Source organism: Equus quagga, chromosome 13 (genome assembly GCF_021613505.1).
Source record: "Equus quagga isolate Etosha38 chromosome 13, UCLA_HA_Equagga_1.0, whole genome shotgun sequence".
NCBI classification, from domain to species: Eukaryota; Metazoa; Chordata; class Mammalia; order Perissodactyla; family Equidae; genus Equus; species Equus quagga.
This window is the reverse complement of record NC_060279.1, coordinates 3,670,749-3,691,967: the sequence shown is the minus strand read 5'-3', so window position 1 is coordinate 3,691,967 and position 21,219 is coordinate 3,670,749. Positions and strand designations below refer to the sequence as shown.

Below are 21,219 nucleotides of genomic sequence, written 5' to 3'. Positions count from 1 at the left end.
TGTAAAGTGTTGGACCAATGCACTTGATCTTGCCCAAAAGGCCGAGAAGCGATGTGTGGGACACGCAGCCGTCACACTGTTTGTTTCACTTTAGTTTTCCATATTTTCTGTTAAAGAGCTGTGCGCCCTTATTCCACCTCAGAGTGTTGAGCAGGGAAAGTGAGGGCGCGGGATTCCCGCCTCCGCTTCCGATTCCGCGGAGCCTCCGGGTTCCCCGCACCGTCAGAAGGCGCCCGGACGGCGGGCCGGTCCGGCGCGGCGCACGCCCTCGCCTAGAGGACTTGCTCGCAGGGGTGCCCGGTCCCCGCGGCTCCCCGCCCTCCCGCTCTGTCCCTCCCCCCGGCTCAGGCTGGCCGCGGGCACAGGCGGACACCTACTCCCTCCTCCGGGCCCGGCCCCCGTCCGGGCTCGGGGCCTCCCGCCGGCTTCCCGGCGCACTTTGTCACTCGGGCTGACCTTCGGCCGCGGGGGCCCGCCTGGGAGCCAGAAACTTCGGCAGCCCCAGGGCGCGGAGGCGGCGGCCAGCTCCCCCGCGCGGCGGCGAGGCGTGCGGGGCCGGGCGGCGGGAAGGCGCCACCGAGCGCCGCGCGGAGCCGGGGGCCGCGGCCGCGCGCGTTCCGAGGCGGCGCCGGGGACGCTGGGCGCCCGATCCCGCCCGCGGCCGCACGCCGCCTCCGCCGCCGGGTTACACAGATGCTTCCATTCCTGCTGCTGCCCACTTCGCTCACTCCTGCGTCTGGATGGGAAGTTGGGGAAAATGGACAGGGTCGTGCTGCCGTGGATTGCTCTCTTCTGGCTAACAGGTAAGAGTCATCTTCTACCGAGACGAATAACTTTATATATATTCCCGTAGTGGTAGTTCTCACCTCCCCCTCCCCCCCCCCCCCGCCCCCCGTTGTATTTAAAGCTGCTTATCAGGCTGGTGGTAAGTGGGGGAGGGGGCCGTGTGTGTGTGTGTGTGTGTGTGTGTGTGTGTGTGTGTGTGTGTGAGAGAGAGAGAGAGAGAGAGAGAGAGAGAGAATGATGGGGGAGGCGGGTGAGAAGCCCGATTACAAGTGAGATGGATCGAAATGCAGGTGTTTGACTCATTCGAGATCCAAGATTGTTCTTTCGAACGTGCATTCCACCTTCCATACAACGGTTCTTCCTCAGTCTTATCCTGAGTTTATAATGTTGGGAGTCCTGGGAAAAATCTGGCTAGAAAAAAATGAAAGCTCGGAGGAGACTGATTAATTAAGAGAATGGTTTCTGGAGGTGGGGGTGGGGGAGTGTCTCCTAATTCCTTCCCTAGAGAAGCTGGGAGACCCAGGGTCCTCTCTCTGTGGCTCCTGCGGTTGAGGGGCACGGGGATGGGGACAGAGATGGGGACGGGGGCCTGATTGGTTGTGGAGTTTAGGGCCCTGCGCTCTCTCATTTCGTTTCATTTGGGGAGTGGTCCCATAGTGAGAAGAGAAAAGGCTTCCTCCCCCAATAATCATGTTTCCCTCCCCCCAGTAAAGATAATTTGCAGAGATATTCAGAAGGCAGGGCTTCTCCCCAGCATTAGAGTCACTGCCTCTAGCTGGGTCCCCGTGTTTCCCCTCCCTTTTTGTGAACTTTCTCCCCACCCTCCTGGGGTCTGGAAAGGCTCTGGCTCCTAACACATGGTCCCACACGATGCTTCTTCGTGGTAGAGGGACAGATGACCAGGCAGGGTGGCCATCCCTGAGAGGTTCACAAAGTAGCCGTGCCTGGTGGGGAGGAGGGGTTAGGAAGGTTCGGGTGGTTCCGACTGGGTCTGAGGCAATGATTCAAAGCAGGGTGGAGACAGGTGGAGGCCAAGTGATGGAGGAAAGGAACAGGGATCAGAAAGGTTATGAGGACAAGATGGGGGCAGTGAAGGGCGGGAGAGAAAATGGAAAATAGCACTTAAAAATGAAGTTTTGTCCCCTGTGGGGGCACCATCCAGAAGATTTAGAAAAATCAAGTCAGTAGAAAAAGAGGAACAAGTTTAAAATATCTACAGCAAGTCATTGAAAGAGAGCAAAATGCATTTAAGAAGGGCAAAACCCCGATTGCCCTTAGCTTCAGAATAAGATTATTGATTGCCTCAGTTTTTTTCCTATTCTAAATGCAGGGCCCCTAACACTGGCTCTTGCCCCCTGCTGGTTTAGGTTTGGGGGGGCACCCTCAGCAGAGTTAGCCTCTTCTCTTGGCTGCTCTGAGTTCATCGCTCCCACATTATTCAAACATGAATCATCTAATTTCAGGGTCTGGCTGATGCCTGCCTCCCTACTCCCCTCGCCTCCCAGCGCCTTCCACCTCATCCTCACCGATGCTGAAAGTCCTTAATTGGCCTCTCCTTTTCAGTTATCATACTCGAGGGGAACGTAGGCCTTGAGCCTGTATTGCTGCCTCCCTGAAGTCAGCTAGGCATCTGGGCAAGGGTCCCTGAGTCAGAAGTGGTCTTCCAGGACCCTGGTCTGTGCCCAAGAAAAGTGCTCTGGGGATTGGCAGGGAGTGCAGCAGAAGGGGAGCAGGTAGCCCTTGCTAGATAGGGTAACAGCTTTTTATGAAATGGAATCATATCACTGGAAGGGACCTCAGGCCATCTAGTTCAGTTCTCAGTTTATAGAAATGGAGGCCCAGAGAGGTGATGTGCACACAGCAAATTTGTGATGGAGCAGGGACTAGAACCTGGTTCTCCTGAACCCCAGGCTGGTCCTGTTTGCACTCTCCTAAGCTGCTTCTGCAGGTTTTTTTGTTGTAGGGGTATTTGTTTTGAGGGGAGGTGCCTGCTTCCATCTGTACCTGGAGAGGCTGTCCCTGCCTGGAAGCAGGCAACAAGTTAGTTATCAGGGCCATCTCAGCTGTCAGATGGCTGGGGCTTCTATGTTCTGCAAGTAAGGCTGGCTCTTGAGATCCCACTGATCGTCCATGGGCATCCCCTGATCCCAGCTTCTGCTTCCCCCTCATCCCATCAAGGCTTGTGCTGCTGGACAAGCTGCCTCTCGGCCTCAGCAAGGTAGAGGAGCTAACAATGGCGGCTGGGGAGGGGGCAGGAGGAGAGAGGAGCAGTCAAGGATGAGATGGAGTCAGACTCATCGTTCACAGAGAAACAGGAGAGGAAAGGTAAGACATTTTAGTCCAGCCCAATCAATGAACTCTCTCTTGAGGGGGTGGCAGAAACGGAGGGAGAAAGGAAAGGACAGATTAAAAATGAGTCAGAGTGCCAGGAAAAAACACATTCATTCTCCCTCCCCCTGCCTTTCTCTCCTCCCCCCTCTCCTTTTCTCTTTCTCCCCTCCCATCCCCCCTCCCCGTGTTTCTCTCTTTTAATGCAGGCTGAGCAATTTCTAATCAACACTCATTTTTTTTCCTCAGGCTGTAGCAGCTCCTTCTTTGTCTTTCATTGCTAAAATTCTGTGTTTCTTTCTGCTATATATTTAGCCTCATGATTTCTTATTGTCATTGTGATGCTGCTTCCTGTAATAGATTGTTGTTGTTGTTGTTGTTGTTTCGAACAAAACAAAATGCTCACCAGCTGCTATTTTAGCAACAGGTGCCATCTAGCAGTAAGACTTGAAGGAGGGTTCGCTCTGCCTTTGTTCCTGAAAATGGATGGCATTTCATCCTTTCCTGGCAGGAGAGGCTGTGGGAAACGCTGGAGCTGTGTTGACACTCGCTGGGAGCAGCAGTGTGTTTTCCTGGGGACTCTTTTGGGTCTCTCTGTGATGAAGATTGCTTGCTCTGTTAGCATGTCTTTTGGCACTCTTTTGGCTTTCTTCATTCAGTCATCCATTCTACAAGCATGTATTAAATTCCTGTGGTTTCTAGGTATTATGATAGGTACTGAGAATAAAGAGAGATAAGACATAGTCCTTGCCCTCAAAGAGGTGTCAGTCTATCAGTGACTCAAATGAGTTTTTAGGTAGTTTTGATATGGAGGCAACAGGTCCTGTGATGGGAGCCACGAGAGCCACACAGGTGCTAGGAGAGCATGGAGGAGGCATCCCCGAGCCAAACCTGGGGTGGCGTGGAGCAGCTCTGAAATGAACTGCCAGCCGCGGTAATGGCGGAGTGAAGACATTGGTTCATGCATGGTCAGCTGGTGAGTTACTGCCACGTCCAGGCATTGTGCGGCTAATCGGATGAATAAGCACAGGCCCTGCCTTCAAGGAGCTAACAGCGTGGTAGTGGAGACTGATGGAACTGTGAACACGCAGTTATAGAGACGCCTGTGAAAAAGCATACTGGAGATCTGCACTAAGCGTTGTGGGGTGCCTCGAAGCGACTCCTAACCCAGCCTGCCGCAGGAAGGGAGGTATCCAGGAACGGTTGTTCCCTCGTCTGGTTTGGTTCAGGCGGATGCCTGGTGACTGTATGAGGATAGGCTTGGGTGTGGAGAGTTAAGGTGTTCTTAGCCCTGGTGAAGGAAGAGTTGCTTTATTCTCTTTATTGGAGATTGCTGACACCTCAGCTTCCATGATCTCCTTCCTTGTCCTGCATGCCTTTCAATTTCTCTCCCTCCTCTGTTCTTCTTTCCCCCCAGAAGAGCCCTTATTTGTACCAGAGCATCTTCTTTCAACACTTTGTCATGGTTCTCGCCACGTCCCACCATCTCCCAGCCGGCCTCCTTCTCTCTGGACTAGGAGAGGGGGGTTGATTCAGTATCCCCATCACTCTTTCGATTTTAGACTCAGATGATTCTGCTGGTTGACTAGTTTGTATAGACTTCAGTATTAGTACTAGTAGTCTCAGTGCAGTACTATGCTGGTAGTCTTAGCAAGAACTTAGTGCTTAGTACAATGTTAGTAGTATTAGTATCAGAACTTTGTTAATGGAAGGAACCCTGAGCTGGGAGTTGAAGACTGGCTTCTAGTTCTGTCTCCTCCACAAGGTAACTGGATAACCATGGGATCTGGGTCTTAGAATCTGTTGAATGAGATGACTTCTAAGGTCACTTTCAGCTATAAGATTCTATGGTTCTGAACTTTTCTCCATTTAATTTTGATGAGTTGGAAATCAAAACTAAAAAGTGACTTTCTTTCTTTTATAATTCATCCATTGAAGAGCCATCAGGGACGCCTAGTTTTCTTCAGTATTTCCCTCACCATTAATGACTGGAATGAAAAACACCAGCTGGAAGGGAGAGCTCTTGTTAGGATTTTCAGAGGAACAAACACCTAGTGCTTGGTGGACAGGGCAGGGTCCACTCTGAACGAATAATTGTGGTCATACTGGGGATTGGTAAAGCAAGGCAAACATGTTGGACCAGGTGGATGAATCCAACTCCAGACAACATGGCCCTAGAATGGCCCTTCTAGTCTCAACTTTTTGTTCCAGGACCTACTCCTTCCAACCATTTTAGCTTTTATGCCTCATTTTCCCCAATCAGGAATGTAAAGAAAGGTGTAATGTGGTGGTTGTTTTTGCTTATTTACATGCTCTAGTGCTTTTTTCTGTGTTAAATGGCTTTCATATACATTATCCCTTTTGATCTTTCTAAGTAAGTGCGGCTGATATTACCTATCTATACTCAAGAAGACCAAGGCTCGGAGGGAATAAGTGGCTTGTCCAAGTCCAGGTATCTTATTAATTAAAAGAATATGAAATAGTGTCACTGACTTAATATGACTTGGTTGTTTCAAGTGCCTGAATCCGAGAGAGACATTCTTTTCTAGTTAAGATGAGTCAAACTAGAACTCCTGATTTGAGTGAACATAGATGGTGTCTATTATGGGGTATTGGGTATGAGGCTCAGAGTTCATAGAACTCAGGGAAATATTGCAGGGAAAAGTGAGAAAGAATAGCATTTAGTATTTTAATAAATCTTCAGCCCTACAGGAAAGGAGTGAATGAGGAGTGCTCCAGTGAGGCACAGGAGAGCAAAGGACGTGACCCAGTGACAGCAGATACTGCTGGCATGTCAGAGCCCATCTGGTACTAGGGGCTGGTGCTGTGCACCCAGGAGCCACACAGGATGTAGCTTTGGCATATGTATGCTTAAAATCTTGGTCTTCAAGATAGATTTTGGCTCTCTGAAAATGAAAGAAGGCATTTTGGATGACTAGAGTTCTTTATGGGCCAAGAAACAAGGAAGAACTCAGAAGAACACGCTGCTTCTCCTGTTCTCCGCGGCATCTGGAGCCCTGTAGGAAGTGGTGCTCTGAATTAGGAGTGGATCCCTTGCATTCAGCAGGGATCCTGCATTTTCACTCTTCCCATGCCCTTGGCTCATTGGGAGGCAGACTCAGAGGTGGTGCGGGGAGAGAGACTGGGCTCAGACTGACCTGGATTTGAATACCACCTTAATATTTTACCCTATTTTCTTTGGCTTTAAAATGAGAAGCTAACTTACCTTATGATAATTTAAATGAAATTACATAAAACTCCTAGCATAATGTGTGGCACATAGTAGGCCCTCAATAGTTATTATGAACCCCCAAATAAGTATATTAGTCAGCATCTTGATGCAGCAACAAGTAACCCCTAAATCTTGGTAGCTCACAATAGCTAACATTTAGTTCTTGCTCATATTCCATGAGAGCTGCAGTTAGCGGTGGGTTGGCCATGAATTGGCTAGAATTGGTGGACGTGGCTCAGTTCCAAATGTCGTCTTATTCCAAGACCCAGGATGAAGGAGCAGCATGCTCTTCTTATGGTGGAGGCCTCAAGGCGGGTTGGGGTAGGGAGCAGAGCCAAAGCACACAAATGCCTTTTAAGCTTCTGCTTGGACATGTCTTATGGCACAAGTATTCACATTCCAGTGGCCAAAGCAAGTCACCTGGCCAAGTCCACAGTCTATGGAGTGGTACTCTGCCTATAGGGAACAAAGCAAGAGTAGGGAGGGAAAAATAACTGGGAACAAATACTACAATCTATCAACTGGGTTAAATCATTCAATAAATGGGTCAAGTACCTACTATGTAGCAGAGTCTTTAAAAGCCTGCAGGGCAGAGCTTGTTATTACTAGTGGAGACAGATGAGTAAATAGGAAATTCTAAGACAATGTGATGTCATTCTCTGGGGTACTGTGAGTGCAGTGAGAGCAAGAAGAAGCTTCTAGAGAAGTGAGAGCTGACTAAGTCCAGAAACATAAGTAGGAGTTATTGGAAGGAGAGTGGGATAGAGGAAAGGAAATTTACAAGCACGTGCAAAAGCCAAGAATCAAGGGAGGACATGATGTTTTCTGAAAATTACAAATATTTGAGTATGGTTAGAGAATTTGGTGCTGCAGGAGGGATGGAAGAGAGTAGCCGCATCTGAAATGAGCCCTTGTACTTGTGAAATGGCTGCAGAGAATCTTTAAAGGGGTCAGGACAAGGGAGTTCCGCGATCAGATGTGCATTTTAGAAATATTATTTGGACTTTGGTGTGGGATGTGGATTAGATGTGGGCAAACTTGTGGAAGAAACCAAGTAGGAGACCTGGAAGAAAGAGAGGCAAGACATGATGAGATGAGCTCAGTGGGGATGAGAGAAGTGGGACAGAGTGGCCAGAGGTGGAGGAAGTAGTACTGGCTTGGCTGGATGTGGAGGTTGAAGAGGAGGGAGTGTCAAAGATGCCTCCAGGTTTCTGGGGATGCCATTTGTGGACGTGAACTAATACAGCAGGAGAAACACGTAAGGGAGGGCAATAAAGGTTCAGTTTTTTGCGTTATATTAGTTAACATATAGTCTAAGCTACTATAACAAAGAGACCCTAAAATATAGTAACTCACATAAAATTTCTTTCCTTCTCCTGTAACAGTCCAGATCTAGTGGGGGGGTGAGTCTACCATTCCCAACATGTAGTTCCCAAGACACCTCCAGTGATAGGCATTTCTCAGCCAGTAGGAGCAAGGAAAGCAGAAGGCCGAGGCAAGCAGATTGTCTGTGCAGAGGTGACCCAGAAATTGCACACAGCACTTCTCCTTACATACCTTTGTCCTGACTCTAGTCCTGTGGACCCAACTAGCTGCAAAAGAGGCTAGGAAATGTAGTATGTGGCCGGTTTGGCTGGCCAGGTTAAAACCTGGGAAGTTCTATTACTAAGAGAAGGGGACAGTTACATCTCTGTTTACAGAATGATGAGTTTTAGGTGCTTTTATAACATCCAGAGGGAGAACAGAGTTGTATATTTGGGTCTGGAGCTCAGGTGAGAGATCTAGACTGGAAATACAGATAAGTTGACAAAGGTTGATGAGAGCATTCTTATGGGCGTCTTCTCTGTCCAAATGGCAGGTCCATCCTGGAAGTGTGACCCGCCTGAATGAACCAGGACAGTTTCCAAAGTATCTCTGCCCAGCAGGGTAGAGACTGACCTCTTTTGGTGCTTTGGTCCCATTGGAACAGTACGTAAGCCAGCTGGACATTACCCATGAGCTCATTTCAGATCTCTGGAAGAAGCAGCAAACCAGACAGAAAGGAGATATTCTTCTGGCTTTCATCTGCACAGTGGTGGCAGGGAATAGGAAAGCATGGCTCAGCTGGACACATGGAACATATGCTTAATGAGTGGCAAGCTCTGTGTGCACAAGTACCAGAGTTATTGGCAGCAGATAATAACTAGGCCATGAGCAAAGCCCTCTGGGCAAGGACAGCACTGGCTTTTACCATAGCCCCATGGAAAAGGGGGAGATATTGCTGCCTTTTGGGACTCTTGGGGAGAAAACATGCAAGAATGTCATAGGGCCTCAATGGGAAAGCTGGAGAACCGGGCTTAGAAAATATGCAGATACCAAGGGAGTGTCTACTCTTCTTGATAAAGTCTTTTTATTTTACTTTTTAACCCAAGTGTGTCGAGAAGATGAATGGTTTCTTTTTCTGGGGGAAAAAGATGCAAGCTGTATTTTCTTTGTCTTTAAACCTTGAGCCCATAGGTCAACATTTCCAAAATGCTTTGCTCCCATCCTGACAGTGCTACTAAGGGATGGGCAAACTTTCCTTGCCTGTCTGGACTATGGACCAAACCTAGAGCAGGTACTCCTTATTCATTTCCTACACTCAGAAAACCTGCTCATCAATTGTCCCTGAAACCACATCTTGGAAATTGGGACAACATGTTAAAAAGGTGAAGACAAAAGATGAATTTCTTAAACAAGATCTAACTTGAAGGCAGGAAAAGGAAGATTTGTCGTACTGAATGAAGAAAAACCTTGGGAGTCTGAAAGCTGAGATATGCTGGTGAATGGGCAATTCTGAGGTCACATCTCACTTCTGGGACTTGAAGATTAAGGGATGGGTGAGCTTCTCAATTTCTAAAGATGCCTGTCTCTAGCAGTGATCCTTTCCCATGACCTTTAGCAGCAATCTTTGTTTCTCTAAAATGGGGCCAGGCTTATAGATCTGCCTCTCAAAGATGCTGGCAGGAATAGCTTACAACTAGTGGGGAAAAGGAACTTGCTTTGAAAAGAATGAAAGCGCTAACATAAGAACAGCATTGCTGTGGATCCTGCCTTGTTATTTTTGCGAGAACACAGCTCATCATGTCTAGAATCCTTTTCTTTACATGAACTTTGGGGCAGGACCTGATTTTGCCACATGCAGGGAGGCATCGTTTGCACTTGGAGCTGATCTTTCCAGGCTTGGGGTGTGGGTACCCCTGGTTACTAGCTGAGATGGGGCCTGCTGCTCTGAGCTGTCATTCATCACTCTACTTTTGGGCAGCTTTCCTAGTTATTGGCCAGAATCCATTCTCTGCCCTGGGGACCACCTGCTAAGAAAGGCCCTTCAGACTCACCCCCTCATTTGCTCATTCATTCATTGATTCATTCCACCTTTTGTGAGCTTCAGTTATATTCTGTGGCTTTGCTGTATACTCAGGATACAAAGTCAACCAAATCATGGTCCCTGCTCTCAGGGACCTTAGAGGTAAAAACCAAGTTGATATTGAATTCCTCAAGATGAGGGAAATGTTTCAACATAGTGTTTTAAAATATATTTTTGATTGAATTTGAATTAGATAGTTAAGGGCAGTTTTCCTGTGGATCAAGGGCACAATAAAAATGGAAAGAATGGTCTGATGGTCTAAGCATGATGACTTCCTCCTCTGCAAATGCAGAAAACCACCTGTAATCTTCGATCTTCAGCTGTCGTCTTCCCTGTGCCGTCAGTCAGGAAGGCCGATGTTCACACACGTGTTCTCAATGCTGTGATCCCTCCCCTTGCTGCACGTCTTTTCTGTCTACTGCTGTCTTCCCTAAGCTGCCTCTCTCCGGTTTTCTGAAATACTTGCTTTAGTTTGTAGGATGAAACACGGATTCTTTCTGTACCTCTGTAAATGTCTTTATAAGAGCTTTGAAACACAAGCCCCTTATGGTGTCACCAGTGCCTGGACTCAGAGTCCCAGCGTTCCCATCATGCCAGCACATACTGTGTGTGCACAATCCCCGCTCAGTGCTCCTCTCTGGCTGGCTCCCAGAAACTCCTTTAGTTACATGCCCTGATGTTTCCCTAGGTGGAGGGAATAACATATTTGTAGCCAAAAAATGGAAAATATTTTAGTATGTCTGAAGTGTGCTTGGGGCCAAATCACAGAGAAGGCCTTATATGCCATCTCAAGGCATTTGGGTTTTATCCTGGAAGGAATGGGGAATCATTGGAGGCCTTAAAGCAGGACACAGACATGACTGGATATGACTTTTTAAAAAGAATACTCTAGATAGAAAACATGTGGGGAGTGTATTGGGCTGGAAGTAGGGAGACCCCTGAGGGGGCTGTTATAAAACTGAGGAGGGAATGAAGACCTGTGTCAAGTGACAATAAGAGCTTCGGAGCCAGTCAGCCTGGGTTCAAGTCTGAGTGTCACTTGCTAACCCTGAGATGTTGGGCAAGATATATATATTCTGTGAGAATCAGCTTCTTCATCTATAAAATGGTGTAATATTACTACATACTTTATAGGATTTTTTGAGAGGATTCATTGGGATACTACATGAATAGTGCTTAATACAATTTCTGACACATAGTAAGCATTTCATAACTATTACCTGGTAGAAGGAATAGAAACCTGAAGGGGTGACAGTGGGAATAGAGAAGGGTCAAATTTGAGAGGCTTAGTGACCAACCGAATGTGGTCGGGGCAGGGAGGAAATCACCAAAGCTGGTTTCTGTCTGAGGCAATAGGATGGGGGCATGCTAACAAAAGAGCTAGGGAGCAAGGAAGGACCGGTTTATAAGCAGGAGTTGAGGTGGAAAGAGGAGATGATACATGAGGTTTAGACAGGTTTCATTTAAAGTATCTGCTAAACATGCACACGAGGCTTAAGGGAGTTGAGGGTCTGAGACGTTACTGGTAGTGGAACTGTGGGAGTGAATAAGATTTCTTAGATGGAATGCACCGATGAACACTACAAAGAGCTGAAAAATTTTAATTTATTTACTTGGCATTCAAAGATACTCTTATTAGCTTGTATAGACTCCAGCATAAGAAGTACTAGGTTTTTGGCATCTGACAAGTGGTGACATAGAAAAACAAAAACCTGTAAGAGGTAGGACCCAGGCTCAGGACACTAACCTAGCCCCAGGGCAGATCTCTTGGGGATGGGAGACAAAAGACGGTGTTCCCAGGCCGGACCTCAGTGTCCACGGGGTGTCAATCTTAGTCCTCACCCCAATTAGCTACTGTCTTGGAGGGGCCTGCTTTGGGGGTAAGGAGGGGTCCCATGAAAGGTGTTTTTCAAAGTTGGGTGGGTAGCAGCATCACAGTTTCAGATTTGGATCAGTCATGTGTGAGGGGTCTAGGAAACAATACCAGATCCTCAGGAGAAGGGTCAGATAACAGGGCCCAGGCAAGCAGGCTGGAGCTCAGAGCAAGACTTCAGTCCTAATGGGGCAAATGGATTGCAAATCAGGTAGAAACACCATCTAAGTATAAGATAAACACAGGTTGAGGGAAAGAGATGCTGCTCAGTGGGTACAGGGAACCTAAGCCCTCACCTGGAATTCAGGGTTAGGGCCAGAAGAGCATTCTAGACTCCACCCTCCGGTGGAAATGGAGTTCCTAGCAGGCTTGGCCAGAGTAGGGTCAGGGTTGGGTGGCATTCATCCTATGGTTTGAAGCTTATGGAACTAAAGCAGGATTGGCATTTTCAGCTTTTAACTCTTCACTCTTATCGTCCTCAAAGATCTAACAAACTGACACTGCCTTGGAGTTTCTAGTCCTGTCCTCTCCAGCTGTCCAGATCTCTCCTTGGCTTAGAGTTCCAGCGTTCCCATTGTACCTGCACAGGTACGCGTGCCTATGCATGTGCGCACACACATGGGATTACCCTCCATTTCTGACTTCCGGGAGGTACATACGTGGTCGTGCAGTGCCAAGGACACCCAGGCGCTGTCACTGGGGAACTCCTAATTACCTCTTCTAGCATTCCTGTGCAGTTTCTGCCTGTTCTGCCCTGTACACGCTCATCGTCTCACCTAGCTTTAGCTCATCTGTGCTCACCTAGCTTTGGGTTCATAGTTTCACAGAAGTCAACAGACTGTTCTTGACAGCAGCAGCAGCAACTACATTTATTGAGTGCTTACTATATACCATATTATCCTAAGTGCTTAGGATAAAATCTTATTTAACTCTCAAACAATTCCATAAGGTAGTTACAATTACTATTCTGGTTTTACCAGTGAGGGAACAGAAACTCCTAAGAGTTGAGTAATTTGCCTTGGGTCATGCAGCTAGGAAGTGGTGGAGCTTGGATTCTAATTTAGGACTGACTCCCAAATCCATGCCTTTAACTATCATGCTATAAAAAGGTAGGTGTTTCTGAGAACGTATTTCCTTATTCTTTGGAGCGTGAGTTTATGTGTATATCATAGAAAAGCTGAGAACTGACTAACGTCTATTAATAATTAAGGGAGTCCAATGGCTTGGTCAAGTGGCTAATCTCATTAACAGAGAACAGAGCTGGGAAGGAGGTGATTCTTAGTAATTATCTAATGAACAAAACCCCATACTTAACTCTCTCAAAAAACAAAACAAAAACTCCTATAACACTTTTGTGTAGCACCTGCTTCCTTTGCTGGTGTTATTTATCCTAGAAAGGCTAGGAAATGTGATTTCTCAAGTAGAGCCTGAATGGGCAGCAGAGAAGAAAGGTGGTGTGGTCAAGAACACAGCATTGTACTGGGAACAGTGCCTGTGGTTGGTTATCTAGCCTCAACCACTGCTGACTGAAGTCACTTCACCTCTCTGTCCCAGTTTTGTTACCTGGAAAATTGGGATGTAAATAAGGATTTCAAGAAGAATTACAAGGCTAAAAATTAATGCAATATAATTTAGGGAGAAACTGTAAAGAAATGTCTTTTCCTAATCCAGCCGTGTGAGTCAGGGAGCGTGGAATTAGCCACGTGGACATTCAGGGATGGTGCAGGGAAGCAGTGGAGCCTGCGAACTGAGGCGCTTCGGTGAGCTTCCGGAGGGGAGTTATTTGCCCCTCGATGGAGCTGATCTGTGTAACCTGGCTGTAATCAAGCCTGTTGGTGGTGGATGGTCATCAAGATTAAGGAGCCTCAAAATGAGAGGTGGGGGAACAGACGGGAACGGTGAGGGCAGATTAGTCTTGGATATCTCCTCTCCGCGGTCACAGTCACAGTGCTCTGCTCCAGAGTCCCCTCTCTGCAGGTGATCAGTGAGATAGTGTTTGTTAGCAGCCCTGTGAGTAAGGACGAGGAGGCCCATTTTACAGGTGAGCTTGCTTGCGAGGCTTCATGAAGGCCTCACCATTAGCATATGGCCAGATGAGATTCAAAGCCCCATCTGTTTGCTGCCAATGCTATTGTATTATACCATGTTATCTATGACATGTTTAACTAGTTTTCTCTGCAAAGTCCTAGAAATTCCCATATTAATAGTCATTCATTTGCTCATCCATTCCTTCATTTATTCCATAGGTAGCTGTTGAGTGCTTGCTAGGTTCAAAACTTTAAGATTTGCTAAATCTTACTCTGTTGCATTCACTTCCTAGTTCCACAGAATGCAGAAACCCTTTTCTCCTCACAGGAATTAGAACCTACCTTTTTCCTAGTGCTTTTGTTGAAGAGAGGCACTGGTCTGGAAATCAGAAGATGTGAGTACAAATATTGTATCTTGCCCTCGTCAAGGGAGCTTCTACAAAGAGACACTCATAAATAAGTGTATGTTTGAGCTATAGAGTGAGTTTGCTTTGCAGGATGTCATCGTGAACTTTGGCAGTAGTAAAGGACAAGAGGCACCTCATGGAAGCTAGTCTTTTCTTGCATGTCTCAAGTCCACCCTGTAATTCTGGGGTGAAACCCTCTGCCTCAAGCTACCTGAAGCTGACTTGGCAGGCTCCTGGATTCAATACAGAACCTCTTTATCATGTCTTTCTCTCCATATTCCTTTCTTCTGCCTCTCATCATAATTCTATTTCCACTTCTAACCTGAGATCAAGCCAGAAACTCTTGACTCTCTCATTCAACTGAGGAAGTTATGTTCTCTTTGCTTGGAATTTTGAGATCTTACCATTGGGTTCATAGAGGCCCTTTGCCTCTCAGACACTCCCCTTGTCTTTCATTCATTGAAATTTCCCTCTCTTTCTTAGACAGCACACCTCAGGTTGCATTTTTTTCACCACTTAAAACTTCTCATCTGCTTTCTAGCCTCTTTTTTTTGATTACCCTTCAAAGCTTTTGAAGTTAGTCTACTGCTTTTGATCTGAGATTCTCCATTTCTCTCAAAGCTTTCTTTCCCCCTTCATCTCTGTCCCCTTTGCTTGGTCACCAGCTGGAAGGGAAGTCACTGCCTCCTGAAGTCACACTTCCTGGCTTCATTGTCCTTATTTATCAAATGTTTATTAACTATAGCCTTCACAAGCCAGGACAGCAAGATAAGACACATTCCTTACATGAGAAGTCTGATGGGGGGACGGGGTGACAGGCATGAAAATAAGTATTTGCAAAATTATTATAATAAATGTCTAGAGGAGAATTCTGGGGGTACTGGTGGCACAAAGGGAGAAGTCACAGATGGATTATTGGTCAGAGAAGGTTTTACAAGAAGCCTTTGAACTGGGTTTTGGAAAAGTGGAAAGAAATGAGGAAAAAGCATTCCAGAAACAAGGAACATCCTGTGCCAAGACCTAGAGGTGTGAAATAGCATGTTCCACTTGGGGAAACTGTTAGTTGTTTGGTACTCTTGGAGGTTGATGCTCAAATAGAGGTGCTGCAAGAAGTGAGGCTGAGGAGATAAGAGGAACTGGATGATGGAGCACCTTAAAAACCTTGCCAAGGACTTTGGGTTTTATCCTGACAGCCATGGAGGGTGAGTGAAGAGTTTTAAGAACGAGAGCCCTAGCAGTCAGATTTAGAAAGATCACCTGAGCAAGGAGAATGTAGTACACTTGGACAACTGCAGGCAGAAAGATAAGACAAGAGATGATTGTAATATTACAAGCAAGAAATCAAGAGGGCAGAAACAAAAACCATGGTGGTGGGATTAAAGAGGAGGGAAGAAATATTAAAGATGTTAAGAGATCAAGTTGACATGACTTAGTGACTGGTTGGGTATTGGGAGTGAGGGCAGGTTTCTGGACAAGGCAACCAGATGCTGTTAATTGTGGTGGAGAAGAGGGGAAGGGACAGGTTAGTGAGATGAGGCAGAAAGGCATGACTGCGTGGTGTGAAGTGAGGTCCAGGCTACGGGTTCCATCTGGACATGTTTATTCTGTTTTGCAGCCATGGCTGAAGGCCTTCAGGTCACAGTGCCTGACAAGAAGAAGGTGGCCTTGCTCTTCCAGCCCACCGTGCTTCGCTGCCACTTCTCCACGTCCTCCCAGCAGCCTGCAGTCGTGCAGTGGAAGTTCAAGTCCTACTGCCAAGATCGCATGGGGGAATCCTTGGGCGTGTCTTCTCCCCGGGCCCAGTCTCTCAGCAAAAGAAACCTGGAATGGGACCCCTACTTGGATTGTTTAGACAGCAGGAGGACTGTTCGAGTGGTGGCTTCAAAACAGGGCTCAGCCGTCACGCTGGGAGATTTCTACAGAGGCCGGGAGATCACGATTGTTCATGGTAATAATGCCTCAGTTCTGAATGGAGGGGATGGGGGGAGGTTAGTGCTCTCTTCCAGACACAAGGGGATGTCAGCCTCTCACCCTTTCCGTCCCTCAGGACTTTCATCTTATGGGAGATGGGAACATCAAAAAAACCTAGCAAATTGCTTGAATGGAATGGTGAGGGGAGGAAGGGTGGAGGGAGCAGAATGTAGAGAAGACCCAGAGGTGAGCTTCGGAAACAGTCTTTCCCGAGACTGACCTCTAGTCTCAGGAGCTCGTCATCAGAACCGAACTGAAATGGGTTCTAGTGAAAGAATTTTTCCAGTCAAACACCTTACTCCTTGACATGAGCCTTCATGCCCTTTCCCAACGCAGAAAGCAGACTTCCCTCAGAAGTTCTTCTGCTGGGAGAAGGGCTATGTGCACACAAATAACAGAGCCAGTGGATGCCACATGCTTCTGTCTCATTTCCACCCTTTCTCCTGCTCCCTAAAGTTTTGGACAAAAAAGGTCCTAAGAGTCTAATATGACCTATTTGATTATTTGAATTTTGAAGAACTCCCGTGACGTCAGCTCATGTCCACCAGTCCAGAATAATTCTGGAACATGCCTGGCTCTCAGGGGCCTCTGCAGCCTCTCTGAAAGCAGCCTTCTGTTCCTGAAAGTGGCCTGGCACTAGCCCAGTTCCTGGCGGTGCTGTGATGCTCTCGCCTTAGGGATGCTAGTTCTTGTTACTGTTTTGTTGGAGTTTGTTTGTTGTTGCTTACTTGTTTGTTTTCAATAAAGCAAACATCTTGTCAACCGCCATCCAGGTAAAGAAACAGAACACCGCAGACACAGCAGAAGGCCCCTCCCGCCCGCATTGTTCAGTGTTTTGCTTTGGAGAACAGAGCTTTAGGAGTGGGTCCTTCTCTTTGTGATAACAGATGCAGATCTTCAAATTGGAAAACTCATGTGGGGAGACAGCGGACTCTATTACTGCATTGTCACTACCCCTGATGACCTGGAGGGCAAAAACGAGGACTCGGTGGAACTGCTGGTGTTGGGTAAGTGAAAACCATGAGCAACAGTTTCATCTTAGACCGCTTGCACGGTTCGCTCCTCTCCCTCCTCCTCGCTGCATGTGTTGGCAGGTTGCATACACGCTCTTTATCTTTTGTGCACACATGGGTTTTATTGTGTGCTCTTTATAAGCAGTAGTTGTATTTGTTATGTCTTGTTTCACTGGAGGTTATGGCCTCCTTTTTAGCATTGTCCTGAATATTTCTTCCTCTTTCTTAGGGTTTTGTTTCCCTGACTTACACTTGCATCTTTAATCCTGATTTTTCTTTGCTCTTATCCTTATCTTTTTATAGTCATGCATCACTTAACAACAGGTATATGTTTGAGAAACCCATAATTAGGTGATTTTGTCGTTGTGCAAACATCACAGAGTGCACTTACACAGACCTAGACAGCACAGCCTACTGCACACCTAGGCTGCAGGGTACTAATCTTATGGGACCACTTTCGTATATGTGAAATGTAATTCTGCAGTGCATGACTGTATATGCTAATTGTTAAAGAAAATGCCAGAGGCCTTTGAAGCAGGATAGAGACTACTGAGAGAGAAGAATTTACTGGTGGGGCTGGCCCCGTGGTGCAGCGGTTAAGTTCACACACTCTGCTTCAGTGGCATCGGGTTTGCCAGTTCAGATCCCGGGTACGGACCTATGTACCGCTTATCAAGCCGTGCTGTGGTGACGTCCCACATGTAAAATAGAGGAAGATGGGCACGGATGTTAGCTCAAGGCCAGTCTTCCTCAGGGCTAATCTTCCTCAAAAATAAAGAATTCACTGGTGAGTCAGGATCTCGTGAGACATTGGGAACCCTTCCTCATTCAATTACCTCCACTTTGGACAATCATAGGGAAAGACGGCTGTGAACTGGAGAGTTTAATAATAAAGATGCCCAGCGAAAAGAGCTTCTGGGGAGGTGTGCTCGTGTTTAACTGGAAGGGAAACTTCTTGAAGCCCGAAGTGTCTGAGTTATTCCCAAAGCAAATATATCTAATCTTTATTAATACTAATTTCTTCATGAATGAAAACTCCTTATTTTTGGCTCCTTTTCTTCTTTTGTGGCTTGGAGGAATGTCAGTGAGAGATGACCTCCTTGTATGAAACTGAAAATTAGGCACTTATTTTGTGCTTCATAAATGTTGGTTGAAGAAAACAATTAGAATGAAACATACGTAAATTAAGAAAAAAAACTTTATTAATTGCAGGATGAAAAGTAAACACTTGAAGCCATTTTTCAAAAGAAATGACTTTTTTTGTGACTTCCAATAAACCAGGTGATAACAATTTGGGGGAATATTTAAAGGTGCTTTCTTTTAAAAGCAAATGAGTGTGAAGGTTAATTTTTCCCCTATGGGGGAGGCCCAGTGCCCAGGGAGAAAGTGGAATTTGCTATTTGGGATTTTTAGTTTTACTCTATCATGACTGTGTGACTTCAGCAGATCAACTGTTCTGCTGCTTTAATCTTACAGTTTACAAAATGGATTAATGTAATAATTATTTATTAATATTAACCCTTTAGTCAATAGTGATTAACCCTTATTCGAGGGTGTAACTTAATTCAAATACATATTCCTTGGGTCCAATATATAAAGCATAACTGCTGTGTCTTGTAAAAGAATGAGAAATATGACAGATATTAAAAAGGAAATAAAAAAGTAAAAGGCTTATATTGACAATGTAAAAGAAGTCAGAGAAATCTGATTTGGGATCTGCTGTGACTCTGTAAATCAGAGGGAATGAAAAGATAAATTTCTGCCTAATCACACAATGCTAATGGCCGAGTTTGAAGGAACAAGTGGCTCATTGAGCCTGTAATTAGCTAATTGTGAACACAGTTATTTGGCCAGTGCAACAATTTGCAGAGAAGTAATTGCATGTTCAGGAAAAGGAGGCCAGGTAAAAAACACTTTAAATAATTCGGTCCCAGTTCTGCAAGCGTGGGGAAATGAATAGAGGGAATAGCCTTGTTATCTGAGGATGTGCTGAAGTGTGTGAAGGGCGCCCCTCTGGATCAAAACATGCTAAGTAACCTGGTCAAAGATGCTGTCCTCAGGACACGGAGAGGCGGGTGAAAGGACAGCTCAGATGAAAATGGTCACCAAAGGTGGGAGAAAAAATGAAGCACAGAAATCAGTGTTACTCTAAAAAAGAATCATAAAGGAAAAGGGAGGCTGTGGGTCAGCTCATCACAGTAGAAGCAGCAGATCTGTGAGATGAACAGGTACGTGCTAGACTTCTTGGGGAGGAGAAACACGTAAGCCTGCTGTGTTCCACATTCATTAGAAATGTTCAAAGCATGAAATTTGCCATGTAAACTTTTTAGGGCAACACTAGTTGTGTTGGTTATTTAAAGAGTTAGTTTGAAAGCATTTTCTGGGTGCATAAAGTACTGTATTTCCTTTCCAAATGCAAAATTCTGAGTCGTCTTTGTCTTGACCACCCTTCACAGAATTTTTCAAAATACTGTCACAGTTTTAAAAATTCTAATTATTTGGTTGTTATGTCCTGCAGGCCTATTCGTTAGGTATTTGTCTCATGTGAGATCAGGAGAGCAACCTGATTTCTGAGGTCAACCTCAAGGAGATGAAGACCTCAGTGGGGAGATAACTGGGTCAACAGTTTGCTAATTTCAACCTCCATGAGGCACTGGTTCAGTCATTGGATTTTGTATGAGGAAGATTGCAGGAACTGGGAGGATTTGGTCTAGCGAAAGGGGACTTGGGAAAGGGAGCATGGGAAGTGTCTGCAGATATCTGAAGTGAAATTGTACAGAAGAGGGGTTGGAAACTTACTCCATCTGTGTGGCTAGATAAAACTAGAACCAGGAGTGGAAGTGACAAGTGGGGGAACCCTCCCAGTATAAAGAAAGAACTGTTAACAATTGGAGACATCTAAAGATGGAATAGGTGTTCTCAGAAGTAGTTATTTCTATGTCCTAAGAGGGTAGAAAATTTCTTATGAATTACTATATCAGGCATCTATGCATAGGAAAGGGTATTTAAGTTACTTTTGAGCTTTACTTCAATTAAAAATCCTTGGAATAAAAAGTAGGTGAACATGAGTGATGTGACTACCTTGGTAAATGAGAAGATGACCTCCTAGGAATTCAGGCCTCATGACAGAGATGAAGGGGTTACAGGTTGGTTATAAGAACATACAGGGTGATGCTCATTCACAAGGAAGCCAAAAGGAATAAATTGTGGTCTTTTGTAGTAGGTCAGAGTTAAAAGAACTAATACCGCAAGAATGAGAAGAAACTATTTATTCATTGAGGTGAAATTGGTATATAACATTATAAAACTTTCAAATGTACATTACAATTAGATATTTGTATACAGTACAATGTGATCACCATCATAAGTCTAGATACCACCTGTCACCATATATTTGACCGCCTTCACCCATTTCACTCACCCTACAGCTCCCTTCCCCTCTGGTAACCACCAGTCTGTTCTCTGTATCTATGAGTTTGTGTGTGTTTGGTATTGTTCCTTCGTTTGTTTTGTTTTTTAGAGTCTACATATAAGTGAAATCATACAATATTTGTCTTCCTCTGTCTGTCTTATTTCACTTAGCATAATACCCTCAGAGTCCATCCATGTTGTCAAAATTGGCAAGAATTTTTAGAACTGAGTAATATTCCATTGTGTTTGTATACCACACCTTCTTTATCCATTCATCGATTGATGGACACTTAGGTTGCTTCCATATCTTGACTATTGTAAATAATGATGCTCTGAACACAGGAGTGCATATGTCTTTTTGAAATAGTGTTTTTGTATTCTTCAGATGACGACCCAGAAGTGGAATAGCTGAGTCATGTGATAGTTCTATTTTTAATTTCTTGAGGAAGCTCCATACTGTTTTTCATGGTGGCTGCACCAATTACATTCCCACCAACAGTGTACGAGGATTCCTTTTTGTCTACATCCTCTCCAACACTTATAATTTCTTGTCTTTTTGATAATAGCCATTTTGACAGGTATGAGGTGATGTCTCACTGTGCTTTTGATTTGCATTTCCCTGATAACTAGAGATGTTGGACATTTCTTAATGGGTCTATTAGCCATCTGTATGTCTTCTTTGGAAAAATATCTAGTCAGATCCTCTACCCGTTTTTCAATCGGGTTGTTTGGTTTTTTGTTGTTGAGTTGTGTGAGTTTTTTATACATTTTGAGTATTAACCCTTT

The 21,219-nt window shown here is 45.5% G+C and overlaps 1 protein-coding gene across 2 annotated transcripts in view; it reads left to right on the top strand.

The window, feature by feature from the left end:
• The first annotated feature begins 384 nt into the window (after positions 1-384).
• The window catches only part of ILDR2 (immunoglobulin like domain containing receptor 2), a 62,039-nt gene continuing 41,204 nt past the window's right edge, over positions 385-21,219 (top strand). The window contains exons 1-4 of one of the 2 annotated variants that reach the window (XM_046682751.1): positions 406-803; positions 2,965-3,111; positions 15,654-15,986; positions 16,897-17,016. In XM_046682751.1, the coding sequence (XP_046538707.1) occupies positions 3,069-3,111; positions 15,654-15,986; positions 16,897-17,016 (496 nt within the window). In that variant the 5' untranslated portion in view covers positions 406-803; positions 2,965-3,068. Of the gene's footprint in view, positions 804-2,964; positions 3,112-15,653; positions 15,987-16,896; positions 17,017-21,219 lie in introns of both variants that reach the window. The other variant, XM_046682750.1, reaches the window with a different exon arrangement.